Source organism: Numenius arquata, chromosome 2 (genome assembly GCF_964106895.1).
Source record: "Numenius arquata chromosome 2, bNumArq3.hap1.1, whole genome shotgun sequence".
Lineage (NCBI taxonomy): Eukaryota > Metazoa > Chordata > Aves > Charadriiformes > Scolopacidae > Numenius > Numenius arquata.
Genome location: NC_133577.1, coordinates 19,727,912 through 19,753,726, shown reverse-complemented (window position 1 = coordinate 19,753,726; position 25,815 = coordinate 19,727,912). Strand labels below are relative to the sequence as shown.

At 40.2% G+C, this 25,815-nt stretch overlaps 1 protein-coding gene across 1 annotated transcript in view; it reads right to left on the bottom strand.

Moving 5' to 3' along the window:
- KIF25 (kinesin family member 25) overlaps nucleotides 1-25,307 on the bottom strand; it is a 44,066-nt gene extending 18,759 nt beyond the window's left edge. The window contains exons 1-9 of the mRNA XM_074169007.1: nucleotides 25,233-25,307; nucleotides 24,071-24,136; nucleotides 19,981-20,097; nucleotides 19,527-19,665; nucleotides 13,971-14,074; nucleotides 12,647-12,735; nucleotides 11,081-11,123; nucleotides 5,525-5,592; nucleotides 1,052-1,126 (exon numbers count right to left, since the gene is read on the bottom strand). Of these exons, the coding sequence (XP_074025108.1) occupies nucleotides 1,052-1,126; nucleotides 5,525-5,592; nucleotides 11,081-11,123; nucleotides 12,647-12,735; nucleotides 13,971-14,074; nucleotides 19,527-19,665; nucleotides 19,981-20,097; nucleotides 24,071-24,136; nucleotides 25,233-25,307 (776 nt within the window). The remainder of the gene's footprint in view (nucleotides 1-1,051; nucleotides 1,127-5,524; nucleotides 5,593-11,080; nucleotides 11,124-12,646; nucleotides 12,736-13,970; nucleotides 14,075-19,526; nucleotides 19,666-19,980; nucleotides 20,098-24,070; nucleotides 24,137-25,232) is intronic.
- Nucleotides 25,308-25,815: the final 508 nt, after the last annotated feature.

Sequence of the window (25,815 nt, the reverse complement as noted above, 5' to 3'; positions counted from 1 at the left end):
GTTCTGATTCTATGAATGCCATATGGGCCATATAGGATTTCCCTTAGCCCAGACAGCCCTCACGCGCCCCTCTGTGGCACGTGTAAAGGGATGGCTGGCATTTCACAGTATCCACAATATCCCGATATACCTCTTCTAGACTGCTTTAAAGAAAAGGAGACTTGGAAATGTCAGTGTGCAGACTGTCAGGAACAAAGACTGATACTGTTCAACTATCTCACTGTTCACAGAAAGGGACTGGCTTTCCCTCTACAGGGAGGGAATGATCCATGACAGCTCTACAACCACCATCTATAATTGAGTGGAATTGGAGAGGGGTGAGAAAGGAGCAGAAAGGAAGTTTTGTATGAATCTCAGCTCAAGCCTCAAGGATTATAACAATATGCACTTTGAGGCTTCTTCACAAGAGTTGTTTAAGTTGGCTCTAGAATAAATGAAGAATCACACTTCATGAACTTCAGTGGCTAGAAGTAATTACAGATATTTGTTAGTGGTTGTTACTGATCAGTTTTGTATTCAAACCAGAGCTCTGTTTTAACCCCAGTGTGTTAGAACTGTGACTGAGGATGCTCAGTTCTGGTTCAACCAGTAATTGATTATGTCACCTCCTACGGTCTGTGCTGTACACAAAAACAGAACAGGTGATTACAGAGTGGACCTGGCAGGCTTTTCATATATGAATACACTGTTGGAAAAGATGTAACATACTGTGTCTACAACTGAAAACCAGCTATAAAACATAACCTACCAAAACACAAAAAAAGATAGTATCCTCCACTAGAAGCAATGCTTAAGTTTGCCAGAAAAAGACCAGAGAAAAAAACTTTTTTTTTTCTCCCAATTTTTTCTGTGTTTTCACAGAAAACAGTGTTTTCACTGTTCCTGTGGGGAAACAACATTCAATTGGTGTTGAGTATAAAGAAAACAGGAAAATGCAGCTGCAAAGCCACAAAACTTGACAGGACCACCACCATTAAGTAATTTGTTTTTAACTAATGGATTTCAGTCAATTATTGCCCTTTAGATTTCTTACTGCCACCTTTTAACTTACCCATCCAGGAGAGATGTTAGCAAAGGGGCCACGTCCGCAAACACTATGTCTTGAGACTCCGAAGCACTGTAAACTCTGAGGAGAAAAGTGCAATGATTAACTGAAGAAAAAATATAACTATGTTGTCACAATACAAGAATAAAAACTAGGGAAAATGTAGGCCAGTGACTTTAAACTTGTGACCTTCCAACATTTCTATGTCAGGGGACTGAAAATTAGAACATCAAGGTTCTCGCACACTTTTTGGGAGCGGCTGTTGTCTGTCTCATCCTAATCCTTCTGCTTGCCCCTCTGGCAGATGGGAGTCTTTGTTAAGGCTGTCCTGGATCCCTGTTACTCTCTCCCACCTACCAGACTGTGAAATATCCCTGCTGCCCATGTCTCCTTTGCGTCACACTAAGGAAGGGAGTGGTCAGGTTATACTTGCCTTTAGATGTGGATAAGGTCTGGGGAAAAAAAGAGGTACAGGGGCTACAAACTGGCCTCAGGACTTGTCTCAGAAGAGTCAGTGGCAGAGCAGAAATCAGAAGGCCCCCGAGGGTCATGTTTAAGGATGCACTGTCTTTGTGGGCAGCATCAAACTAAGGTATTTCCACCCCCACCCCCACCCCCTGCTGAACTACCTACTCTGAAACGAACACTTCTCACTCCAGGGAAGACTTTCACATTGTGATGTGGATTTCAGACTAAATTTTAAACAGAATGAAAGACAATTAAATGGAATGAGTTATTCCACCTCTTTTCTAAGAGCAATAACAGTACAATTCCTTGGGCCAACACAATGATGTCTAAAACAACTGCATACTTTTTTTCAAATTCCAGGAAAAAAACCCAATCTAACACAGGGCTCTTCAAAGAAATTTTTCTTCCAACCCTTTCAATCAAGTTTGTACAACATAAAATCAAGACCTGAAAATAGGGAATCAAAGGGAGGAAATTCTGATCATAAAATGTGGACATCATAACTCATTCATTTCTTCTCTAGCACACCAAAAACGTAGCCTCCTCAAGATTACAGCCTGCAGCACGTACTGTTTATACAAGATGAACAGAATCTAAAACATAAATGTCATTAGCCACACTTAACTATTTGAGGTATGAATGTTTATCTTTGGAAAAAGCTTCCTTTTCTGATATCTTTCTGTTATGATATTGTTTTTGTTTGTTTAGCTCTGTTTTCCAGTGTGTATTCTTTATAGCTTATAGCAAAATGACTAATTAAAAACAGGAATTTTGGTAGCAGCAAACATTACAAAGCGTAGTTACTTCCCTGTGTATATACCATACTAACACACTTTACTTAGTAGTATTCCACAGCTTGCATATGATACTACAAATTTAACTGAATTAAAATATAGTGTGGTCTTTAGCGTTTACTCAAGCTTCTTTGTATATTTGACCAGGATCTGGCCACTACAGTCTGTAGCCTGCACAAATGTACATTTTTGTATTCATGTTCTCCATAAATAAGACTGTACAGAGGGATCACTGATAAACAGATACAGAATTAGAGCCAACCCACTTAGTTCAGTGTTAGGTTTCTGACAATAGCCAGAGGAAGGAGCAAGAAACACTATGGTGGCTAGAAACACAATAATTAATCTGTGCCTCATCCTAATCCTTAAAAACTGTAAACTAGCCTCAAAACTGAAATATGAGTTGAATCTCTGTTTCAAAAAAAATATTACTAGAATTAGTATTCAGTTTCTTTTTGCATCTTGCTGAATTCTTGGCCTGGAGTAACATCCTGTGGCATTGTGTTCCACAGTCTAATTGTAAGTTGCATGAAAATGTGCTGTCTTTAATCAGGAAAGGAGCACTTGTCTGGCTTGATGGACAAATACTGCTTATCTTGCCATTCCATTGATGTGCTGTCATACTACACTGAGAAACCAACAAATATGCAGAGATGTGGCACAGTTTGTACTGGGAGGACACAGACACTGAATAGCAATACTCCATTCCTGCTTTGCATGCATACACACATATGCTTCAGTAAACTCTGCACATCAAATCTGCAAGGTCAATATAACAGAGCAAAAGCACTTCCAAACACTTCTCTCTGCTTCATTTATCATCTGCAATTGATGAAATATTCATTAGCACCAAGTCCTCCATCTTAACCAACTAGGCCTCTAGCTCAATATGTGTTGAAATGGTATTTTTTTCTTAATACATCAAAACATCTCAGAGCTACTGCATAAAAAAACCCAATAACTAACCACCTTGAAAAGTTATTTTAGAGAAGAGAACATTCATACTGTCTTCACTTGTTGTTGATGGGTTTTGCTATCTAATAAAGCAAACAGATTGCTACCAACCACAACCAGGGCTAGAATCAACCAGTCTTAGCAGTCTGTTTGCACTAGGTAGTACAGCTGTGGCTGTGTCAGGTTCAGGTTCTGGTAGCCATTCAGAGGAAAGGCACCAGCCTCCATGTTACAGTAACTACTCCAAATATTTACTCAACTTCCTAAAAGGGTTTTACTGCCACTACTTAGCTGCTGTGGCTCAAATGTTGGACCAGATGATCCCTGAGGTCCCTTCCAACTTGGTATTCTATGGTTCTATGAAATGCTACCAGTACCCCAATGAAGTAGTTTAAAGTCAGCTTGTACTAGTTTATGCTACGCTGTAATCACAGCACTGGCTGAAGCATGGACACCCACTTAATTAGAGACCATGAAAGATGCAGCAAATCCAGAGAATCTCCTCCTGTAAGCCAGTGTATTTTTACCACAATGATGACAGATTTGTCCCTGTGTAGCGATTAATGTTAATTTCACCTTGAAAATTCTGAGCTGCTTTTTTATTTTGCTAACTGATTCGCCAATAAAATTATAAAAGCATAACATGCTGAAAGCTGGAATTTTCTTCCTGAGCTGAAATCAAATATTTTGACATTTATTAGTTCCATAAAACTTTGCTAAAAAAAATAAACATTTTTGAGTTCATAAGAACCATATGCTCTTCTGTTTATAAAAAAGAGCTGTGCTGGGACACTGAAAAAACATTCCCAAAGAACTGCATTCTTTGGGGGATTTACATTTTTTTAACCCTTTTCCTGATTATCAGGATCTACACCACATATCCAGAGTCACAGCACCTCTGAAGTCCTGCATCAATACCATTAAGTGTTCTGCTCTACGGAGTTGAATTCAAGCATTATTCTGCGTGTACTTCAACTGGTATGGCTGCGTTAGGTATAACTGGAGGCCGAAAGGAATTACTTCAAGTAGCTGAGCAGACATACAAGGGGGCCATGTACCTTGAGAGGTTGCATATACTTTGTATCAAGGGAATACTATAACCTATGGGGTCAGTAAAGCATCCCCAAGATTTGCATTATCTCAGGAATTTTCAGTTGTTTGATGGCCTACACAACAGCAGTCCCCGGTCTTCACGAGTAGAAAAAGGCAGCATCTGAAAAGGATGCCTCAAGGAAAAGGGGAAATGACTGGCAATGTTTAGCAAACCTACAGCAGTTTGGGCTGAACAGGCTCAGACCTTAAGTTTAAACCAGGACACATAATTCACGTTGGATACATGTGACTTTAAATCAAGTTTTGCCTTCAAGCAAGGAAGCATGAAATTGTCCTCATGTGTTGTTTCCAGAGGATTTTGAAGCACGGTTCAGGGTAAAGAGCATACTGTACGAGTCATTGCAATGTATAGATGCAAAGTTTGCATTAGAAAAAAGGCATGAGGCAAAATTTTGTATTTCTTCATTCACAGAGATCTCATTTGTTTTAATTTAAACCTTCGTTCCTGTTTGCAGAGATTCAGATCAGCTCCGTTCTGAAAGAACATAAGGCACCTTTCAGCCTGACTCCCTGCAGTCTTCTGTCCTACAGACTGACTCTGGTGTCTCATAAGGCACAAACACCAATTAAAACCCTTACCGCAGCTGGTACATTCAAAATCTCTCCCATCTATGTGGATTGTTGAGCATCTGACAAATAAAGTGGTCACACTGCAGCCTTTCCCTCGGGGATTGCTGATTTACATGCCACTACTCTACCCTGCTGTCTGTGTTCAGGTCATTTTCACTCTAAGTTAAAAGTAGGACGGGTTCAAGTCTTCCAAGCCCTCAGTCCAGTTTCTGGCACAGTCATGCTGTATGTCTAATGGTGAAGTCACGCAATCCAACTCAAGTCCTTACCTTTAAAATAAGGATAACATTTTGCTGTCTTGCAACATGTTGCAAAGATCACGAGAGCTACTCAGACTGTGAAAAGGGTCAAATAAGTCTCTACACAGGTTTCAAACTTAGTGAAGACTACTGATATGCCTAAGAGAGAAGATTAAGTGTGTCATCTATATCCTGAAGTGCATTATTCTGTCCTGGGAAGAATGTGAATACCACATAAATAAAAAAATGTGAACATTAAATTCTAACCAATGCCTACTATAAAATTAGCCTTCACTATACAAATCTTCCAGCAATGCAGATCGCTATGCAGGACTACTCACCTCTCAAACTGAAAAGTCTTGTTTATTGATGCATGACCAGGACGGCTACACTTTACAAGGACAGTTTCCTAAGAGGAAAACAAAATACTTACAGTTAATATCTGAGGCACACGCACACAAAAAAGGAAATAGTTATCATTTCTAACATTCCAGGTGACAGCAGTAATTAAGGATCATGAAGTCCGAGGGCCTTCTCCAGCAGTCACCAAGATGTGAGGCTTTACAGCCTGTAAACTAGCAAGACCACAAGAAAGAATCTTAAAACACATTCATATTATTAAAGAACAACCAACACAAACTATGTGCACTTAAGTCAGAAAAAAGAAAGATCCAAGCCCTTACCTGAACTTCTTGTATGCCTAGAAAGCCAGAAACTATTAACCCACCCCCCCTAACTGCCACCACAGGCAGAAAAAATGGCAAAAAAAGCCCTTTTTTATTATAGGGCCAGTTTTCATGGTGCCTTTTCAGATTATATATTTGTGCCTAGAACTGCTCAGAAGATGCACATTTCATGGAATAACATGCTAGTCCACAACTGTGACAAAGAGCTGCACTAGCACAATTGCTAGAATTCCATGAGTTTTTAGTGGAAACCATTTTCCAGATGAATTATATAGTAGTTTTGTAAGTCTGACAGATATGTAAGCAGCTCTTTAAACTACTACCAGAGTGTAATCACAGCAGCCTGGCATGCCTAACGTTAGCAACTTCTGTGTCCTTCTGCTCCTCATGTTGTATGTTGCTTAATTGCAGAGAAAAGTAAAGAAAAATATAAAAGTGGGGGTTTACAACAATTTGGGTGGAAGCTCACTAGCACACAAAATACGTTATCAAATTTAAGGAGGTTTTCTAGCTTACCAACCTGCAGTCACATCACTGCATTTGATGGGAGTGCTGAAATGCCTACTGTGCTTCAGACAAGCAGCTCGGAGTGCTGAACTAACGGCCTTCAAATGAGTATTGACACAGAACGAAGTCGTAAAGAGCTCAGCAAATAAGAATTGCATAACAGTACGTCCAGCATGCAAATGGCTTATAAAAATCAAATTTCTTGTTTTGAGTTTATAAGTATTTCTTCCTCTTTGGAGAAGGCCAATGTATCATTATCAGCCTAACAATGACAACACTTACTCTACAGAATGAGCAATCTTACCCAGCCCAGTACTGGCAAACCCAGCAGCACTACAGAAGTGAGTACACTTTCCTACAAAATGGCCTGGCACAGATATTTTAATAGGATCAGTAGGATCAGTAACCAACAGACTCTGGGGGAAAAAAAAAAAAACAAAAAAAACCCAACACGAAAGGGAAAAGGATATAGAGTTATGGAACACATTTCTGATTCAGATATCAAATTTAATTGCAGACCTGCTTTCCCTTACATGAGAAATTGAACAGAAAAAATTCTATTTGCATAATATAAAGAATTGTTAATAGGCAGAAGTTTCATATGAGCATTGGCAATGACTTGCCTTTCTCAGATCAGTATGGTCTAACATACCCACCGCGGCTGGTGGCCTACAGAATCTCATCAGGTTTCCCTGTCAATACCACTTATGAAATCCATACAGCTGTCTCACATGAACACTGAAGAACCTTTTTTTCACCCCGGAGTCACAGAATACTCCCAGTCTGAGTTCTTTCAGGGCAATATGAATCATGGAAATGAGAAAAGGATACTTCATAAATATTCACAATCTGTCCTGACACCCAAGCCTGACTCACCAAGAGTGGGGAGCAGCTCAGTAAGTGAAATTCAGTAAGGCAGAGAAATAATTTTTAGTGAGTTATATGTAACAGTGGATACAGACATGAACACAGCATCCAGTTGTGGTCATTATCATTTCTTATCGCTTGTTACTGACCATCTGCTGAAGGCTATGCTCCCCTTCCCAAGAATACCGCTCCACACCAGAGCCAATGTCAGGGACACTGCGACTGCTTCTCATGTTTCACTGTCAACTTCAGTGCAACGGGCTGACATAGCACTGAGGCTGACATGGACAGCTAAAAGGATCCCCCACACTGGGTAAGCACCAGGGAAAGAAATCTCTACCTGGGGATGGTGATAAGCAACTGGGGAACTATAATGACTCCAACTGCTATAGCTATATCCATCTGACCTATTGCAAAATTATGTCCCAAGAAAAGGAGGGTCTTGGATGTATTAATTCATGTTTTCCCAGTCCTGTCTTGAAGAAACAGCAGAATTCCTGAAGAGCACCTTCCCTGATACACAGAGCAGCCTCTTTGCTATCCCCTTTTTCTCAACTACTCACAAGTGACAACCTTCTCAAAATTATTTGAAAGGAATTAATGACATAGAGGCAGCCAGTTTCTTTTCTCTGTGTCAAAGGAAGCTGGATTCAAACATCACTTCAGGTGTTACACTTATGGCAGGTGCCTCAGGTGCATACAAAGTCATGGAGACAAACATATTTTAAGTTTAATTCAGATCTTAGGAGGTGGCTCCTCACCTTGCTCCTCACCTTGCTCCTCACCTTGCTCCTCACCTCTGGAGGTGGCTACTTTTCTTCAGTGACCACAAGGGGAGTCTGGAGTGATTAGCCACCTCGTTTAAGTGTCTACAACTGGCTACTCATTCAAACATAACCCTTAGATTTACTAGCGCACACAGCTAGTAAGTATCTCTGGCACATCCTGCCAGAGATGGACAAAATTACAGAAAAGCAGCAGGTGGGATCCTAGGCCAGAATCACAGAACTGTCGAGGTGGGAAGGGACTTAGGGAGATCGAGGCCATCCACCTGCTCAGAGCAGTGTCAGCTACAGCAGGTTGTCCAGTCAGGTTCTGAGTATCTCCAAAGATGGAGATACCCTTTCTGGGCAACCTGTTCCAGTGTTTGACTACCCTCATGCTTCTCATGTTTACGCTGAATTTCCTGTAGTTCAGTTTGTGCCTGTTCCTCAGCTTGTCCTGTCACCACCAAGAACAGTCTGAGCCTTTAGTACCTCATCTACTCCTCTTTTGAGGCAGTGACAATATTGGCGCTGCTCAGTGTCCTAATCCATGTGGAATAGTTCAATTCCAGATATAGTGTGTACTCACTCTCCACCATTATTGCACAACAAGCTTCAGGAGAAAGGCTCAGACAGTGGTTAGGCTGAGGAGATGAGCGTACACAAGAAAGAAAAAAGAAATCTTAAAGTTGCTCAAAAACTGAAACAAAATACTCTTCTGTACACCCAGTAAAATCCTAAGCCTCTTTTAGACTTAGAATAATGATTCTCTAGACAAGATAAGCAAGATTATGGAAAAGATCATGTGTCTTTTGAGGAATGATACAAATGCCTAAAGAAAAGAAAAAACGCTCAAAGACAACACTACATGGAATTCATGTAGTCTTAGTCTCACAAAAAGATACACAGTCATTCTGTCCCAGTGTCAGTTCTGTCTGTCTACAGGCAGTTTGAAGGAAGTCTTAACACTGCTCTCTTCTGCTCCCGGCAGAAGAGAAGCAAAGCCAGTTCATACAGCAATTTCTGTTACGGTCTTTCACTACGAGACAGATATTTTCCCTATTCTAGTTATAACATGACAAAGTTGTAGCATAGATGAGACAGATCAGCATTTCACTAGAGCTCCAGCACAATCCGGGAATGATGTCAAGCTGAAGCTTCTCCAGAAAATCCAACCCTAGCTTCCAGTACGTATTGGCAACTGGCACCTGGACTGTGTTGTGACTGTGGTTCTCAAATGCAGCTCTGCTTTCTAATGAACATTAGCTCTAAAATGATCATGGCAGAAAACTGCTTGGTCGTGTTACACATCTAAAGTATTATCAGGGAAAAGTCTGGAAAGACAGTCATGATCTAAAAAGCAAAACTAATGAACTCAGCACCTCTACACAGACAGCCTTCCCTCACCTTGACTTAAAATTTCCTTTAAATCATAAATACTTGTCTGGAAAATGGTTAACTTGTTTCCAGAAATAGGAGCTTTGACTGTAACTAAAAGCTCAATAACAAATCAAGCCCAAAAATTTTATCTGAAAATTGCGTATTTATCCTGGCCACAAGCATAACACTTTTAGTTGTTAAAAGCAAAATAAGCAGGCAATAAACACTGTTTTCCTTACTTTTGTTAGATTAGTCTGAACTGACTGCTTTTTGTAAAAAGTCAGTTGTATTTTTATCCTCCTTCACGAACTTGGATACTTTAAACAAAAAATATTTTTTTTTCTTTTAAAAAAAATTGTATCAAGAAACTAATACAAAGACTTAAGGTGTTTGATCAAAACTAGACAGCGCCTTAACCAAATAAATGTCAAGGCAAACCAATAAACATTTGAAGTCAATGTTGTGCTTTTCAAAACCAGGAAGTTAGTAACTTGCAAATTTCATTTTACAATCAAGTCCACGCATACATTTATTTTCCTGGCATATTTCATAAGGACTTTAAAACACAAGGACAGATTAACATATTGATGGTTACCAGGTCACTGCTTCATGCAAACTAAACCTCGCATTTGCATAAGCAAGCAGACACTGCTTTGCCTGTAAACATATAGATACTGTAATGTATCAGATATCTCTATGAAACAATCCAAAACCTAAGTATTATCTAATTTCATCTTCATGCAATAAAAATTAGCAGGGCAGAAATGGGCACAGCATTTTATAGTACAATAAATGGGTCATAGCATCCAGAAAACTACGTCTACCATTACAGGTCCCTGTTTTTATCTCCTCACGTATTTACTCTTTGTTAGCTGACTCTTCATGTGCTCGATTAGTTTCCTAACTGCACATATATCTCTCTAAGTATCCACTTTATGCAACTGAGATCTGCTTAATGAAGGTGTAATTTGGGAGATTTAAACGTAACATACTGTTGGTCACTTCAGCAATATTCTAAGTACTACGCTATAGAAGAGAATTTCGCTAATCACCATGTAACAGTAAGCAGCCAACTAAGAACTACAGTGGCTAAGAAAGTTAAGACCCAAGTTAATACTTTCACCTCAGCTCACACTACTGTGCATTTTTAAATTTTATACCTTGGTAATGGCCTCAATTAATGCTGGAATGTCATCCGGATTTGCAGCCTCAACGCTCATGCTCCTTACTCTGATGGATCTAAGCCAGAACACTTTAACATGCTTGACGGCAGTACCACATAGGCTGTTGTGGTTCATGAGACATCATATTTCTCTCCTAATGCATTAGTTGTGTTGCAATAATAAAATGCAAAAAAGCCCGACATAATTTTAGAAATAGTTACAGTAAATACAAGCGGCTCAAAGGGACTGACTGCAGGAAGTCTGCAGCGGTTTGACTACTGCAAACTCACAACCTCTGGTTCATGGATGACTGCACCAGCAGAAGCTCCCAGCTATTGCTACTACAAAGAGTCAGGATGAAAATAGCCCAAATCACCTGCTATTGCACCCGTGGGTGATCAAAGCTTGGCACTGATTGACAAGAAAGTACCTAATTATTTTTTTTTTAAACCCATGGTTCACATGTCCCTCTTGTTTCTCCTTCCCAGTATTTGTGAATGTGCTTTTGAATTTCACCATCAAATACTCACATCATCAACTGCATATGCCACTTTTTCTGAAATGTTTCTTTGCCTGTAAGAAAAAAAAAAAGCCAACAGGGAAAAAAAGGTACCTTTCAAACCATGAATGTTCCATTTAGCTCAAGAAATCAATGCTCAAAATGTCTGTGAACTACACATTGTCTGAAGAGTACCTTTCAGAATTGGTTTTATTATTGTACCCCATGAACATACTAACACCACAGTTAATTGTGAATAAAAAACAAATTAAAGTGCAATCAAGCAAAATAATCTGCTTAAAAAAAAAAAAGAAATTTAGAACAAACCCAATTAAGATGAATTCACATGCAAACCATTCTATTATTTTGAGATTGTAACACGAGCTTGTAACAAGAGGCTTTCACTTTGGAACATTAAAGTGAAAAACCCTCTTTTTAGGTATTTGCCCCCAATCTCACACCCGTTACTAGTCCAAAACCTGACTGGGATTGCTGACGTGTATAAATTCTCTCATGTGCGTAAGTGTTTTGAGAATCAGTCCTTAGTTTTACAACTAACTTTTATTTAAATTACTTTTTGATGTATTAAGAAAAGTTAGTCTTAACAGTTGTTTGGCCCAGTCCATGCTGCTTTACACTGCAATTCAGCACCTGATTGCGCTAGTCCATACAGCAACAAGAACAGCGAGTGGGTTCCTTCCCAGGTACATCTAGCACAGGTTAATGCAAGTTTCCCCTTCAGGCTCCTTGAAATTTCTTGTCTGCTATTTTTGATGGTTTTTTAATTAAAACAATTCTATATTTTTTTAAAGATTTGCCAAAAATGAATAAACTTTAAAACACTGAATATATTCTTTTAGAATTACCAGCCGGCAAAAGTAAAATAAAGCCCCAAATCAGTTATTTACTGATAGGGCACATGATAGTGTTACTGGTTTCTAGCCACCCACCTAGTTTTCCCCTTCTTTCTTTCTTTGTGTATGTTTCAATCCCTACCTTCTTTCACATTAGTCATCTATGGAGAATTCAGCTTGTTATAGTACATACTTGCATCTAATCCCTCTTTTCCTTTTGGACCTTGGAATGTTTTGACACTTCAGTTACAGTAAGTGTATTATAAATTAGGGATGCAGAGCCAAATTACACTGAAATAGAATTACAGCAGTGTTTGTGCTGACAGCAAATCTGTTCTATAGCATTACAAAACAACTGTAATGCTCAGTGTCTTTCTCTACCCACAACTTCTGACAGTTATTACATTACCTTATCACAGAATTTGTATAGCATAGTGAATATACTCTAAACTGATTGCAGCTGTGTTAATTCTGCCAAGCCAGGGATAATCCTGGTTTGGCAGAACAGCTACGGCTTTCTATTTGGGTGGACAGACTTTTAGAGGGATAAGATTGGCTAAAGCCAATTTAGCAGGCAAGAGAAAAGGAAACAGCAAGTAGTTTTTATGATACCATCATCACCTCCCCACACACATAAAACCAGAAAAATCAGGAACGCAGTTGTTCTCACACATATATAACTATTGTTTTCTTTGTATATTAATTATGAGTAGCTAAGATCTAACACAGCAAAAATAAATTACCTATCCTGTGATATCGAATGTCCAGCAGCAGTGTCAAAAGGTAGTAATGGTCGAATCCTGCAGTGGACTCTGATATTTCCTCTCAGTTCCTAGGGTTAGAATATTAAGATGCATTTAACATAAATTACTGAGAGGACAAATACATTGGAATTTGTGAAGCACACATGAAAGCGTTTAAGAGAACAGGTATTTACAACATCACAGCCTTAGACTCTGTAGAGAGAAAAATATCATTTTTCTTGAGAAGTTACGAGAAAGTACTTGAGGAAGTATGAGCTCTTCAGAGCTCTGCAATGGTATAGCTCTCTCCGGTTTATACGAAAAAAATAAAGGCCTTCAATAAAGCCATTTTCCCTTCTTCAGTCTCCTTCCTCTTTACTTGAGCTTCTTCAGACACCTGCATTAACTCAACAGACAAGGCTACACACTCCATTTCTCTTTCATCAGCCCTGATAAAGATGTGGAATATAAGACATTTTATACCTTTTCCTCTCCACTGTGTGTTCGTACAGGACTAAAAAGTCAGTAACTGGTTCTTCTCTGCAGGCTGTTTTAGACTTCACTTTAACTAACTAATGTGGTGTTTTTCCTTCCTTTTTACTGGTGGTCAGTTCTTCTCATTTTGTCTTAGTGAGAACAGGTTGCCTGTGATGACTAGTGACCACTGGCATTAACTGCCCTGTGCCTTGGGGAACATCTTTTCAGTCAACTGCAACACTAGGCAGATTTTGGAAGGTAAGTACTCTATAACAAAGAAAGAGCTTCATTATCCCAGGTAGAAAAAGTTAAAAGAATCTTGTTTGAAGGTGGCTTGTGTTCCTAAAATTCAGGTCCAGAATCAGGCAACCCAAAACTAGTCATCTGGGGAGGCTGGCAGGAAGAGTGAAGCACAAAAAGGAAAAAAATTAATCCTGAATGAAGCATCAGTAATCACTGAGTAGGATACAGCTAGATATATTTGTGAAAATAAGAGAAGACCCCTTTGTAATTTCAAGTTAATCATTTCAAGAATTCTAAAACAATTTCAGAAGCTGCAATTTTAGACAAGAGTATAGAGAAACTCAAGTTTTGTTCGCTGTTCAAAATGGATGATACTCCTTAGTGCAATGCACTCCAGGACTGCATTCAGAAGACACTTGTGTAAAAAATAATGGGCTGGGGCTTATTCTAAGACAAATGTGCCTCAGCAAAAAATGGTACTTATATAGACAGCTGGAGGAAGTGATATATCCATGAAAAGTATATTCGTTACTTTTATTGGTAAGGAAATTATGGGCATAATTACAACAAAATAAGAAAGTGTCCTGTCATTAAAGATACTTACAACTAAGCTGTTATGTAGAGCTCTCCTCTTTTGCTTTTCTTTCTCATATCTCTCTGTTACCTCTTGTAGAGACTGCTCAAGATCAAAAGCTTTTATCTGAAACACTGGAAGCAGAAAGCTGTTTCAAAGAACGAAATTCTGTGACTTTACAAAAGGAATTTTCTGGTAGCACCTCATGACATATAAGCATATACCTTTTTAACTTCTACTGAACAAATTAGCAAGGTCAGTTCCTGATTTACTAAGACACCTCTGAAAAATCCCACCATACTTGCTATGAAATGGCTATGCAAAGTTACAGATAATTACCACAGGTATACATATGAAATCTTGAAAAACACTCAAAAAGACAAAGTATTTAAAGGCAGTTCAAATGTGTCCATTTAGTTAGAGTAATGTTATCTGTCAGCAAAGCCTGAAACCTAAACCTGAAGCAACCTGCTTCTGGATGGTGCTGTCACTTGCCAAGGCTCATGCCGTATTTGCGGATTGTTAGGTTAACTTCTTGTAATGTTAGCTGGCATGAATCTATCACTTAGCCTTGTGCTACTAATCCTGTACACAGCTATAAGGTTCCCCTTTAAGATAGGTGCCCTCACCTCATGGGTAGGATTTCATAAAAAACACTGATCTTTTGAACCTCAGGGAGCCTCCTCCACAAAACTGGAGAGAGCAATATGGGTCATTATAAAAGCCTTCTAACTTTACAAATTATTTTATTTCAGCCCAATTACATTAGCAATTACACCAACAAACATACATCCCAGATGGCACTGCAAACTTGTGTAAAAAGGAAGCTTTCAGAAACCCCAGTGGGATATCAATCTCCCCAGCAATTAGTGAGCAGTTTCACTGAATTTTTAGAGTTGGAAGGGACCATAAAGATCATCTAGTCCAACTGCCCTGCCGAAACAGGATTGCCCAGAGCATGTCAGAGCATGTTACTCAGGACTGCATCCAGGCGGGTCTTGAAAATCTCCGAAGAAGGGGACTCCACAACCTCCCTGGGCAGCCTGTTCCAGTGCTCTGTCACCCTCACCGTAAAGAAGTTTCTTCTCATATTTGAGTGGAACCTCCTATGTTCCAACTTGTGCCCGTTGCCCCTCGTCCTCTCACTGGCAACCACTGAAAAGAGTCTGGCTCCCTCCTCCTTCAACCCACCCTTCAGATACTTATAAGCATTGATAAGGTCTCCCCTCAGCCTTCTCTTCTCCAGGCTAAGGAGTCCCAGCTCTCTCAGCCTTTCTGCATAAGGGAGATGCTCCAATCCTTGAATCATCCTCGTTGCCCTTCGCTGGACTCTTTCCAGTAGTTCCCTATCCCTCTTGAATTGGGGAGCCCAGAACTGGATGCAGTATTCCAGTGGTGGCCTCACCAGTGCAGAGTAGAGGGCGAGAATGACTTCCCTCGACCTACTAGCCACACTCTTCCCTATGCAGCCCAGGATTCCATTGGCCTTCCTGGCCACAAGAGCACACTGCTTGCTCATTGTCATTTTTCTGTCTACCAGGACCCCCAGATTTTTCTCTTCAGAACTTGACTCCAGCAGGTCCACACCTAACCTGTATTGGTGCCTAACATTCTTCTTCCCCAGGTGCAGGACCCTACACTTTTCCCTGTTGAACCTCATGATGTTCTTCCTTGCCCAGCTCTCCAGCCTGTCCAGGTCTTGCTGGATGGCAGCACGGCCCTCCGGGGTGTCAGCCACACCTCCCAGTTTGGTATCATCAGCAAACTTGCTTGTTTGAAGATGTAGAGTATCAACCAGTCAAAACCATGGTCCGAAAGCTGAGTTAGCAGGATGGCCACTAGCCTCAGTATGTGTTACCTTACAAAGAAAGGAACAGACTTAAAGTCTCAGTATGTCATACATATGATTTATGCTCTCTGCTATACACTAAAATCAGGTAACTTCAAGCGCTATTTGTTTACACCAGGGATTTCTCAGGTCTTAGTTTTGTAATACCCACGCTGTTCACCTCCAGCTCCTAATGCTCCTCCACGAGCGCATGCATGCAGCGGAAACACTGTAAATAGTTGTGGAATCAAAGTCTAGGAGTTTCACAACGAAGAATCCATTTCTTGCATCCTGTATGTGGAGTAACACTAGTATGTCTTGGTTTGGAGAATCACATGCAAATATGTTACAATAAATTGGCAAAAATTACTCTTACAGTCACTGACCCCTAATCATACCTAATCTGGTACCTAATAGGTTACCCATACCCTAATCTTACAGTCACTGACCCCTAATCATTTTTCAAAATATGAGGTTGGAATCCATTGATTATTTAAGTAATCTCCACAGTAAGTATCTTCATTTATAAATTTGTTTCAGTTCTTGAAGTCTCTGGAATAAGCAGTAAAGTAAAGCAATAGGTGCTAAGAGTACTCTTCCATTCTTCCACCCTTAAAAGAAAAAAAATAAATTACTAGTTTGTTTCAATATTTAAGTGGTCTCTTCATGAGGACTCTGAGAAGCCTACTGGACGTTACAGATCTAATTTCAGTTAATTTAGGCCATAATTACTCAATTATTTTTTTTTCTAACTAGACCTCCTATGGTGAAGATGACTGTGAAAACAGAAATCAGCCTTGGGGCATCCTTATTTGACACCAGGGCTTTTGAGCAGACAGGTGACAATCTCTAGAAATGAATCAAGTTGTTGCATTTAGGTATTTTGATATTTGTGAAAATGAACCATCAGTTCAATGTCCATCTTCTATAAATCTTTATGTGCAGCACAGAAACACTTCTTGAATACAAGCTTCACGAAGCAAGTTTCCTAATGCAGAAATTATTTCTAAACCTAATTTTTCTGAAAGTGGAGCTATATAGTTATAAACGCTTACTTAACATTTTCCTAGTTTTCTACTTGGCATGAGCTGCAAGCTATTCAGAAGTTACATTTTGATCCATACCCCAGGGGCAGCCATTGGGTGCATCTGTTTTTTAAAACACTAATCACCCACTCTTCATTATTCAAGAGAAGTAGCTACTACATGCCTGCAGCCATTACAGACATCCCTTTCCCTCATGCTTTGCCCATCTCATCAATCTATACAGAAAGTTTCTGGGAGCCGGTAATGCTGATTTTTCTGTTTAAATGTCACTGAGCACAGGTAGGATCTCTATCAATAACCAGACTAATGGTTGCAAAAGAGTATTGCTTTCAAACATGTTCAAGATTGTAACATTTCTTTAACTGACAGTCCTCGTTAAGGAGCTTTTCTTTCCTTCCCATTCAGTGCTGCACCAGACCTTCCGCTCTGCTTGCACAAGTGCTTCTACAGTCAGGTGGAGGTCTAAATGCAATCCTTGAGGAGTAATTTCTGTCCTGGATCAGCTTCCCGATCTGTTTTGTGTGGTCACACATAGAGTTACACTACCATAATGGAAAGGTCCATGACAGGGACATGAACAACAGGAGCAGCATAACCTAGCATAGCCACAGCCTACCACAGATACGATGTGTAGCTGTCCCCATAGTTCCCTAGGGTTTTTAGTGTTTCTTTCCACACTAGATTCCAGTTTAAAAAGGAGGTCAATCTGACCATACCTTCTCAGATAAGACTTAATGTAACAAGACTTAATTCCAAAACTTCTTTTGAATTCAGCTGTGCTTTATAGCCTCAGGTGGCTTTCAGCTGCTGCAATATTTCTCTTGCTGGATACAAGGTCCCTCTCCTCCTCCCCTACTCTACCCTAAGAAGGAAAGGCTTTCCAAAGGCAGCGGAGCTGGTGAGATTCTGCTGTGAGCTGAGGGTAAAAGATGATGGTAATCCACATTCCATAAGTACAAGTCAGCAGTATAGTACAGAGCTCAGCTTTCTCCAAGAGGAGCACAGCACTTAAGTACTAGCATATGGACTAAGTGGGAAATAAGCTCCTTACCCAATTTTTCCTCTTCCCCACCCCAGACAGAAAGTGTCCTGGAACCACAAAGGATATCTAAGCCACTGGGCCGCAGCAGCTTTCACAAAACACATCAGTAGGCTGTAGCAATTCCTTTGTCACGTATTCACTGGGACAGATTTTGCTCCTTAGTACCCACCACTTTGCCAAGCAGTGACAACAGTGGTGTCCCCTCCCTGAAAATATGTTCTGCATGCACAGATACTCACGTTTCCTTTTTCTGGTAATACCTGCCTGGTGAGGCAACCTAAAAAGTAATTTTAAATCTATAGAAATTCCTACCCTTCCAGAAGTCTGCTGAATTACTGCATCTGCCTCGGTAGTATCGTTTGCATTCAGATGCATGGTATTTTTTGCTAAAATGACAGCAGCTTTGTTTATCAGGGAAACAGGCCTATAATAAACGGCACTTCTCTCTTTTATGAATTACTGCTATTTAAATTTCAGTGGTAAAGATGGCAATTGCCTGGTTTTCAGACTGTGAATGAATATTTCTAAGCAAGGGACTACTCAGTTATTACAGGAAAGTTTTATAGTTTGCTGCATGTCAACTACTGCCTTGAAATTAACCTACTTGAATGTTTCTTCTGTAATTCTCTCTCTCATTTTCAATCTCTATTTTAGGATTAAACTGACAACATATATTGTCTACAGAACACATAGTTTGGGCTTTCTGTTTACAAAAGATTATATGTAATTTAAGGATGGCAATTTTGACTGTTGTATTTAACCTTAACAATAGAATTTCCATCTAAAACATTTGACAGAGAACTGAAAAGTGACCAAATTAAAAACGTAAGTCATCCACCTAAGTACCAACACACTGTTTTGTTACAGGCAAGGAAGCTTCTCCTGGTTATGATTTTATAGAAAAACACACCACAAAGTGCAAATTGAGAACAGTCAACAGAAATTTGCAAGGCTCATAAGGAATATTTACTATTTATTTATACCACAACAGCTCAAGTGCCGAATCCAACCTCCTATCTGTTGATTTCGCCCCTTCCTTCAATAAGGGAAACATTCATCTTCATCTAGGGTTAATTTTCCACTTTGTTTTCTTCCATTTTAAAGACAACTTGATTAAGCATTTTCTCTACATGAATAATACAGTAATCAAATCAACTCTAATGATACCTTAGTATATAACATACAGGGACAAGTTCTGCAAACACCCATCACTGAGAATGCTGCTTGTTGCTATTGACATGAGTCCTGTCCTAATCTGTCCTAATCTCAGACAGTATTTTCAGGAATCTCTGAAATCACCCGAGTCCTTTTCCGGTACAGTTAAAAGCAGATAAATTTCAGGTAAAGCAACACATGCTTTATTCAGGTATTCTAAAATAGTCAAGTTAGCAAGCCTGAAAACTTCAGATTAAAAATGTTACAGCTGAGCCAACTCAGCAGTCTAGTAGCAGCTGCATTCAATACAAAAGCTAAATCTAAATGATCACTCAGAGTTTTTTGCACTCTAACACTTCAGAACTCCCTGATGATCTAACATCAAACAAAAAACAAGCGCTACAATTTCAGTGACATATTTCTTAAAAATCAAACTCAACCTTTCAATGTTACTAACATTTAACAATGACATTGTTGATGTTACACTTTTGAAATGTAAGTGCAATGAGCCTTACTTTGCATTGCTTCATTTTGCAGCTGTATCTCTCGGACTGCTGTCAAAACTTGGTAGAGATAAGTCCTGCTTTGATGCTGAAATTCTTTTGAAAGCTCAAGAGCAAATGAACGAAGGCTCTTCAGGTCTTTCTTAAGCCTCTTCTCAGCAAGAAGAAAAAATACATTATGAAGACACAAAGCAGCAGTTAAGGAAGAATCAATATAACCACCACACAAATAATTATGGTGAGGTATCATAGTCAGGAAGATGACTTTGCAGCCTATTGCAACAAAACCACTATATATTTTAAGCTAATTCAGGCATTGCTACATTTCCCTGCAAGCACTGCTGTGAATACAATAAAGCCATAGACCAAGTTCATATCTGACCATTTTCTGGGTTTTACTATATTTGATAAGCATGTAAATGTTTAGGGCATAGATTATGCCTACATTATTACTAAAGGTCTTTACCTTTATTGTTCCATGCAGCCGGGTTACAACAGAACTCCTCTGCAATTTCTGCTGCTGGCCATGAGCAGAGTAGAGCTGCAATACTTCATTAGTACTTCTTCTGGCAAACCCTTGATACTGTTAAAAAAAAAAAATCACCTTAAAAATCACTTTAAAGTGCTCATGTTTTCTGTTGCATTCTGTCCCCTTCATCCCTGTAAACATTTGTAACTCAACTATCTGATTACATGTGATGCTGTAAATACATCATTTCTTTGCTTTTACCTTTTTCTGAGTCACATGAACGACCATCTCAAGGTACCTTGCTAACATCACGATATTCTTCTTCCTTAGGGTGGTAAACCTCAGCATCAGGTTACTAAAATGCTTTTGCAGAACCTAAAACCCCTTACTTATGCTTGAGGTGGATCTAAATAGTTAAAACTGGGCTTTCACTTATGGAAAAGGGCTGGTTGAGTGTCTTCTGGTAACTACATTTAATGCAGAAAGCTCTCTGAAAGGACATGAAACAGAAAGAGGTCACACATACATGTGTTAACTGCTAAAGTGCTGAAGCAGCTGGTAATACACAGCCCCCAACTCAGTGCTCACTGCTCTAACTTCCTGCCAACACCGACTCCACTACATCCGGGAGAGTTGCAGTGGTGCAAAACTGTACCAATAAAGTACTAAGCTGGGTCTTTGGAGATCAAAGCAACCAAAGCAATTTTTAAAGGATGTGGAAAAGAGTGCTTTCTAATAATCTAAAATTCCCTATTATGCAAAAGAAATTTTTATGGCCAAATTTTTTTTGAGATGTTGAAATCAAAAGGAAAATAGAAATTGTGCAACCTTAAATATCTACAGGCAAGCACACAAAAGATAAATCTTTGTATAGTATTTGTGAAATTCTGCAATATAGCAGAATCTGTATCATATTAAAAACTGCTTTTTAATCATTTGCTGACAGTCTTGGTGTGTAAAATGAGCTGCAAATTCTTCACCTACTTTCTCTTACAACCTGTTGACATCTGTCATTCCTTAACCAGTACTAATAGCCTCTTTCCTTACTTTTGAAATGCACTTGCTCTAAGCACAGACTAAGCTCCTACCTTATTCAGGCCATAAATTATGTGACTGCAGTTCCTTGGTATTTAAACTAACAAAGCATAGCTGAGTATAACAACATGAAAGAGCTCAATCTACTCACAAAATGGGTTTGATTTAATTCCAATCATAGGATAACAATAGGTAAAAAGGAAACATTTAATTTTCGACAGTTTAACGACAGATGACATCTGCAAGAACAACAATACAATATCCTGGAGCTGTCAGAATATAAAAAAGATTATATTTTCCAAGAAAAGTATTTCACTTATCTAAACTAACCTTCTCATGTGGCTTTTTCACCTTCACAAAGCACGCACCTTCTATTTACGAATGTAACCTGAGGTCCTGCACAGCTATACAACACCTCATCACTAACATAAAAAGTTCTTATGTGGAGAAGAAATAGCAGGAAGAGATTATTTTAAAAGAACTTTCATTTTTTTGTTAGACTTTAAAATCCCAGAAATTGAGACTAATGCTATGTGTTTGTGTGTTCTTTTACTCTGAAGATTTTGAACTCATGTAACTCAGATGCAATATTTACAAACATCCTTGACAAAAATGCGTACAAGTAGATCACCAGAATTAGCATTTCTAATCACATGTGAAAAGTTAAGCATATATATAAGGAACTGCAGCACTCAAGCCTTACCGTTAAATAAGCTTAAACTAGTTAAAACCTTGTTTTAACATCTAATGCGTTTTTCACCATCTGTACAGGTTCCCCCCGACTCCCCTGTTTTTCTCAACACGGACAGTAGAAGCAGAATTGTCAATTCTACTTTCATTGCAGTCAACCTCTCATCGCTTCCACTATCAAGTTTATCTTTATTGCAAAGGCTGCCTTGGTTTTCAGGCTTTCTCCATTAAAATAGTTTTAGCATTCATCAGAATTTTTTGTACACCAGAACTTGCAAATTTGTGCTCATGCATGAAAAGCAAAAACTGACTATAAAACTTTTTATAGTCAGTTTTATTACAAACAGAAGTGAAACTGAGCTACTATAGTCTTCTCCAATCGGATCCATTCTGGCAGACTTGGCTTTATGTCTGGAAGACAGCAGGATCAGGACCTCAAGGACTACAAACAAAAGCAAGGCAAGTGCAGGTAGACAAACGCATTTCCAAGTAGGCAAAAGCAAGTCTACAGAGAAATAATCTGATATCTTATATTCAGTAACAACCCTCACAATATGCTGCTAGGATAATAATATACCGGGCTGCAGAAAACAATGGCAGTGCTGATATTTGTGATTGTCTTAAGGACATAAGCAAGGGAAAGTCTACAGCAAGAGATAACTTTTTTATTAGACTGATGCAACCTATAGACAAACATTTACACTGCAAATCCTAATTTATGGCTATCCTCATAAGTTTGTCTCCAAAGCTCACTCACTTCAGCCAAAACAAATCCAATTAGCTTTTACAAGTTAAGAATGAGACCTCCGTTAACCCTGGTCACTATGACTGAACCTGTTACAGCTCAATCATTCAGGCAGCTCCGCCAGCAGATCTGAAGGGTCAGTGACTGACAGCTTGGGGCAGTAAGCTTTTTCCACCAGCATTGCTGGTGAAACATTGGGAGATATGGTGCAACATTGCACAACCTTAAATTCATCTAATTAAAATTAGTATTCTTTTTAATAGGGACCCTTCAATTAAGCTAAAACTACTTCATGAGCGCTTAGCTAATGTTTGCAGATTGGAGAAGTGAAAGTCTTCTAAGCATATTTAAATAACCACCTGAATAGGAATGTCCCTGCAAGGTTAATTGCAAAGTATTTCCACGACTCATTTGACGCTGTTTCTGACTGATGGTGGAAACACTGCCATGCTCCTCGTGTCTGTAGGTGCTTGGATCTTTCAGCACATTTTCTAATAAACTGAAACAGTGCTGTATTTGGAAAATAAGGCTTCATTATCTAATACTCAGATAACTTCTCCCTACATCCAATGCACCTTACTGACTTAAATAATCTTTTTCTTGTGTTTGTGAGAGTGAAAAAAAAACCCAGCTGAAATATTTAAGATTTTTGGCAAATATTACGAAGCAGAACAAAAACAATAGAAACATTTTCTCAGAATCAATTACAGTATTCTTCTGTGTACCTAGCAAAACTTATTTCAGATGTACCATCTGCTTCTAGTCAGGTTTTGAAAAATGTTAAACCCACTTTTATCCACAGGTGTTAACAAACCCACAGAGAGGGCAAATGGCTTTCCTGAGGTCACCCAACCATTTAATGTTTCAGCCCAGATTAAAAACTCTTGGCCAACAGGCTCTGTCACAAGTAACACAGCTGGCTCTGGTCTAGCAGCGTAGATCAACATTCAAAATTCTGTAAATCTCTGAAACCCTACCTTAGAAGACTCCAAATATTATCACAGGCTGCTCCTTGTTTCAATAATGGTCTAGCAACAATATATCCTTCTGTAGAAGGATTCTATAAGGAAATGAGGGCATCCAGTTGTTGCTATGTGCTCTGTGACTGGCTTCTGCAACAGTACCTTGCCTTTTCTAGACAAGTGCAACACTAGTGCTTATAAAGACATGCAATAGGGCATCTTTGGTAAGTCTACTCAAAACAAAATGTCTTTCCTGCACTCTATGAATAGTCCTTTTTAAAGGATGATCCTGATTATGTCTAAAACGTACTCCTTCAAAATCCACCCTTGTCTACCAGACAAACATTTTCCCTGTAACCAGAAAGCAATATTCCATATTTAATGCTTGCAGAGTTGTTCCCTCGATTCCCTTTTGCTGATCTAAAACAATGGCAATTATTTAAATGTATGTCAGCTTCTAGTTACTTAATCAGTCTATTGTTATTGCTGATTAAAAAAAAAAACAACAAAAAAACTTCTGAGCCTTAATCCCTTCACAGATTTCCCCAACAGGTAAAGATAAAGAGCGCAAACCCTGAAAATAAGAAGGCAGATTTCAGTGTCCTTTTTTTCTGTTATCCTAAGAATTCTTTCTGGAAAAACAAACAATAGTTACCTCTGCAAGTTTTAGGTGAAGAGCAGCATTTTCAGTTTCCAGGACAACTATTCTTTCTTCTTTGGCCTAAGGAAAAAAACCCACCCAAAACCACAAAAGTAAAAATGAAATAAATACGAGTCTGATGAACGTTATTTCGTTATAATAGTTTTATTACATTCTTCTGTTTCTCCGCCTTCCAAAATCAAAGGACTATGTACCCCCAATCTCCTCAGCACGATATCTGCCTACAAGCACAAAAAAATTAGGATAAACTCTTAATATTCCATGATTATTTATACTTCCTGTGACTCTGCTTGCTTATATGGAAATGCATACATACAAAATTTTAACTGCTTTTGCTTTATAAAACCATCTCCTGATGTTTTCCAGGTCGTTAGAGAAGTGCTATTTTATTTATTTATAAATAACCACATGAATTTCCATTTCCAAGGCTGCACTGTGAGAGATCTGCAATGGTGACGCAGCAACACCATTCCCCCACAGGGATGCTGCCATCAGCTGGTCGCCATCCTGCCCTGCGGCGTGAGGCTGGGGAAACTGATCACAGCTCTGACACCCCATTTCTAAACCAGTCCTAGGCGAAAGCAGCCTCTCCCCCATATCAGATCTGCCTGCCACGTCATAGAATGGTTTGGGTTGGAAGGGACCTTAAAGATCATCTCGTTCCAACCCCCCTGCCATGGGCAGGGACACCTCCACTAGAGCAGGTTGCTCAAAGCCCCATCCAGCCTGGCCTTAAACACTTCCAAGGATGGGGCATCCCCAACTTGTCTGGGCAATCTGTTCCAGTGTCTCACCACCCTCACAATAAATAATTTCTTCCTAATATCCAATCTAAATCTTCCTTCTTTCAGTTTAAAACCATTACCCCTGGTCCTATCGCTACACTCCCTGGTAAGGAGTCCCTCCCCACCCTGACTGTAGCCCCCTGCAGGTACTGACAGGCTGCTGTATCTAGGATTCTCGCCTAAACATTAAGCCTAGAAACACACTTTTGACAGCAAGGGGCAGGAAAGGGGAGAGCGGGGCGGGCCGTACCGCTGCCCTCAGCGGGGTCGAGGCGCTTCCCGCCGCCAGGGCGGCCAAGCCGGGTCGGGCCGGCTCCCTCCCCACCGCCCGCCCCTCGCCTCCCCTCCCGCCGCCGCGGCGCGGGGCTCACTCGCAACCGCCGCTCCAGCTGCCGGAGGCGCTGCGCCCACACGGAGCCCGGGTCGATCCCGCTCGACGGCCGCATGGTCCCCCCTCGCTGCCACCCCGGGCCAGCGAGGGGCCTGGCGCCCCCCACCCCGCACACCCCCGGGGATGGTGAGTGGCCCGCCGGCGGCAACGGGCGCGCCCCTGAGTGGCAGGGACGGCCAGCAATCCTCTGGCAGCGAGGGCAACGGGGCGGGGCCACAGCGGGGAGCCGTTAACGGCCGTGCTGTAATCGGTCACCTCAGAAGCCGAAGCGAAGGGTTAGGGTGGGGAGGGCGGAGAGAAGGGGAGGCTGTAGCTCCCACAAGGCTGGTGTGAGGCTCGGGAAAGATGTCTCCTCAGAGCACCAGTGCCCGGGAGCAGCGACCCCGCGTTCGGGTGCAGCGGGCACAGCAATGGGCGAGGAGGAGGAGAGAGCTCCTGTGGCGGCTGCAGGATTTCTGCCCTGAGCAGTTGGTCTGGGGCGGCAAAGGCCCCAAAGAAGATTAAGGGATAGGAACATCTGTTATACCGAGCGTGCTGGGGGTGGTTCAGCACGGAGGACGGAA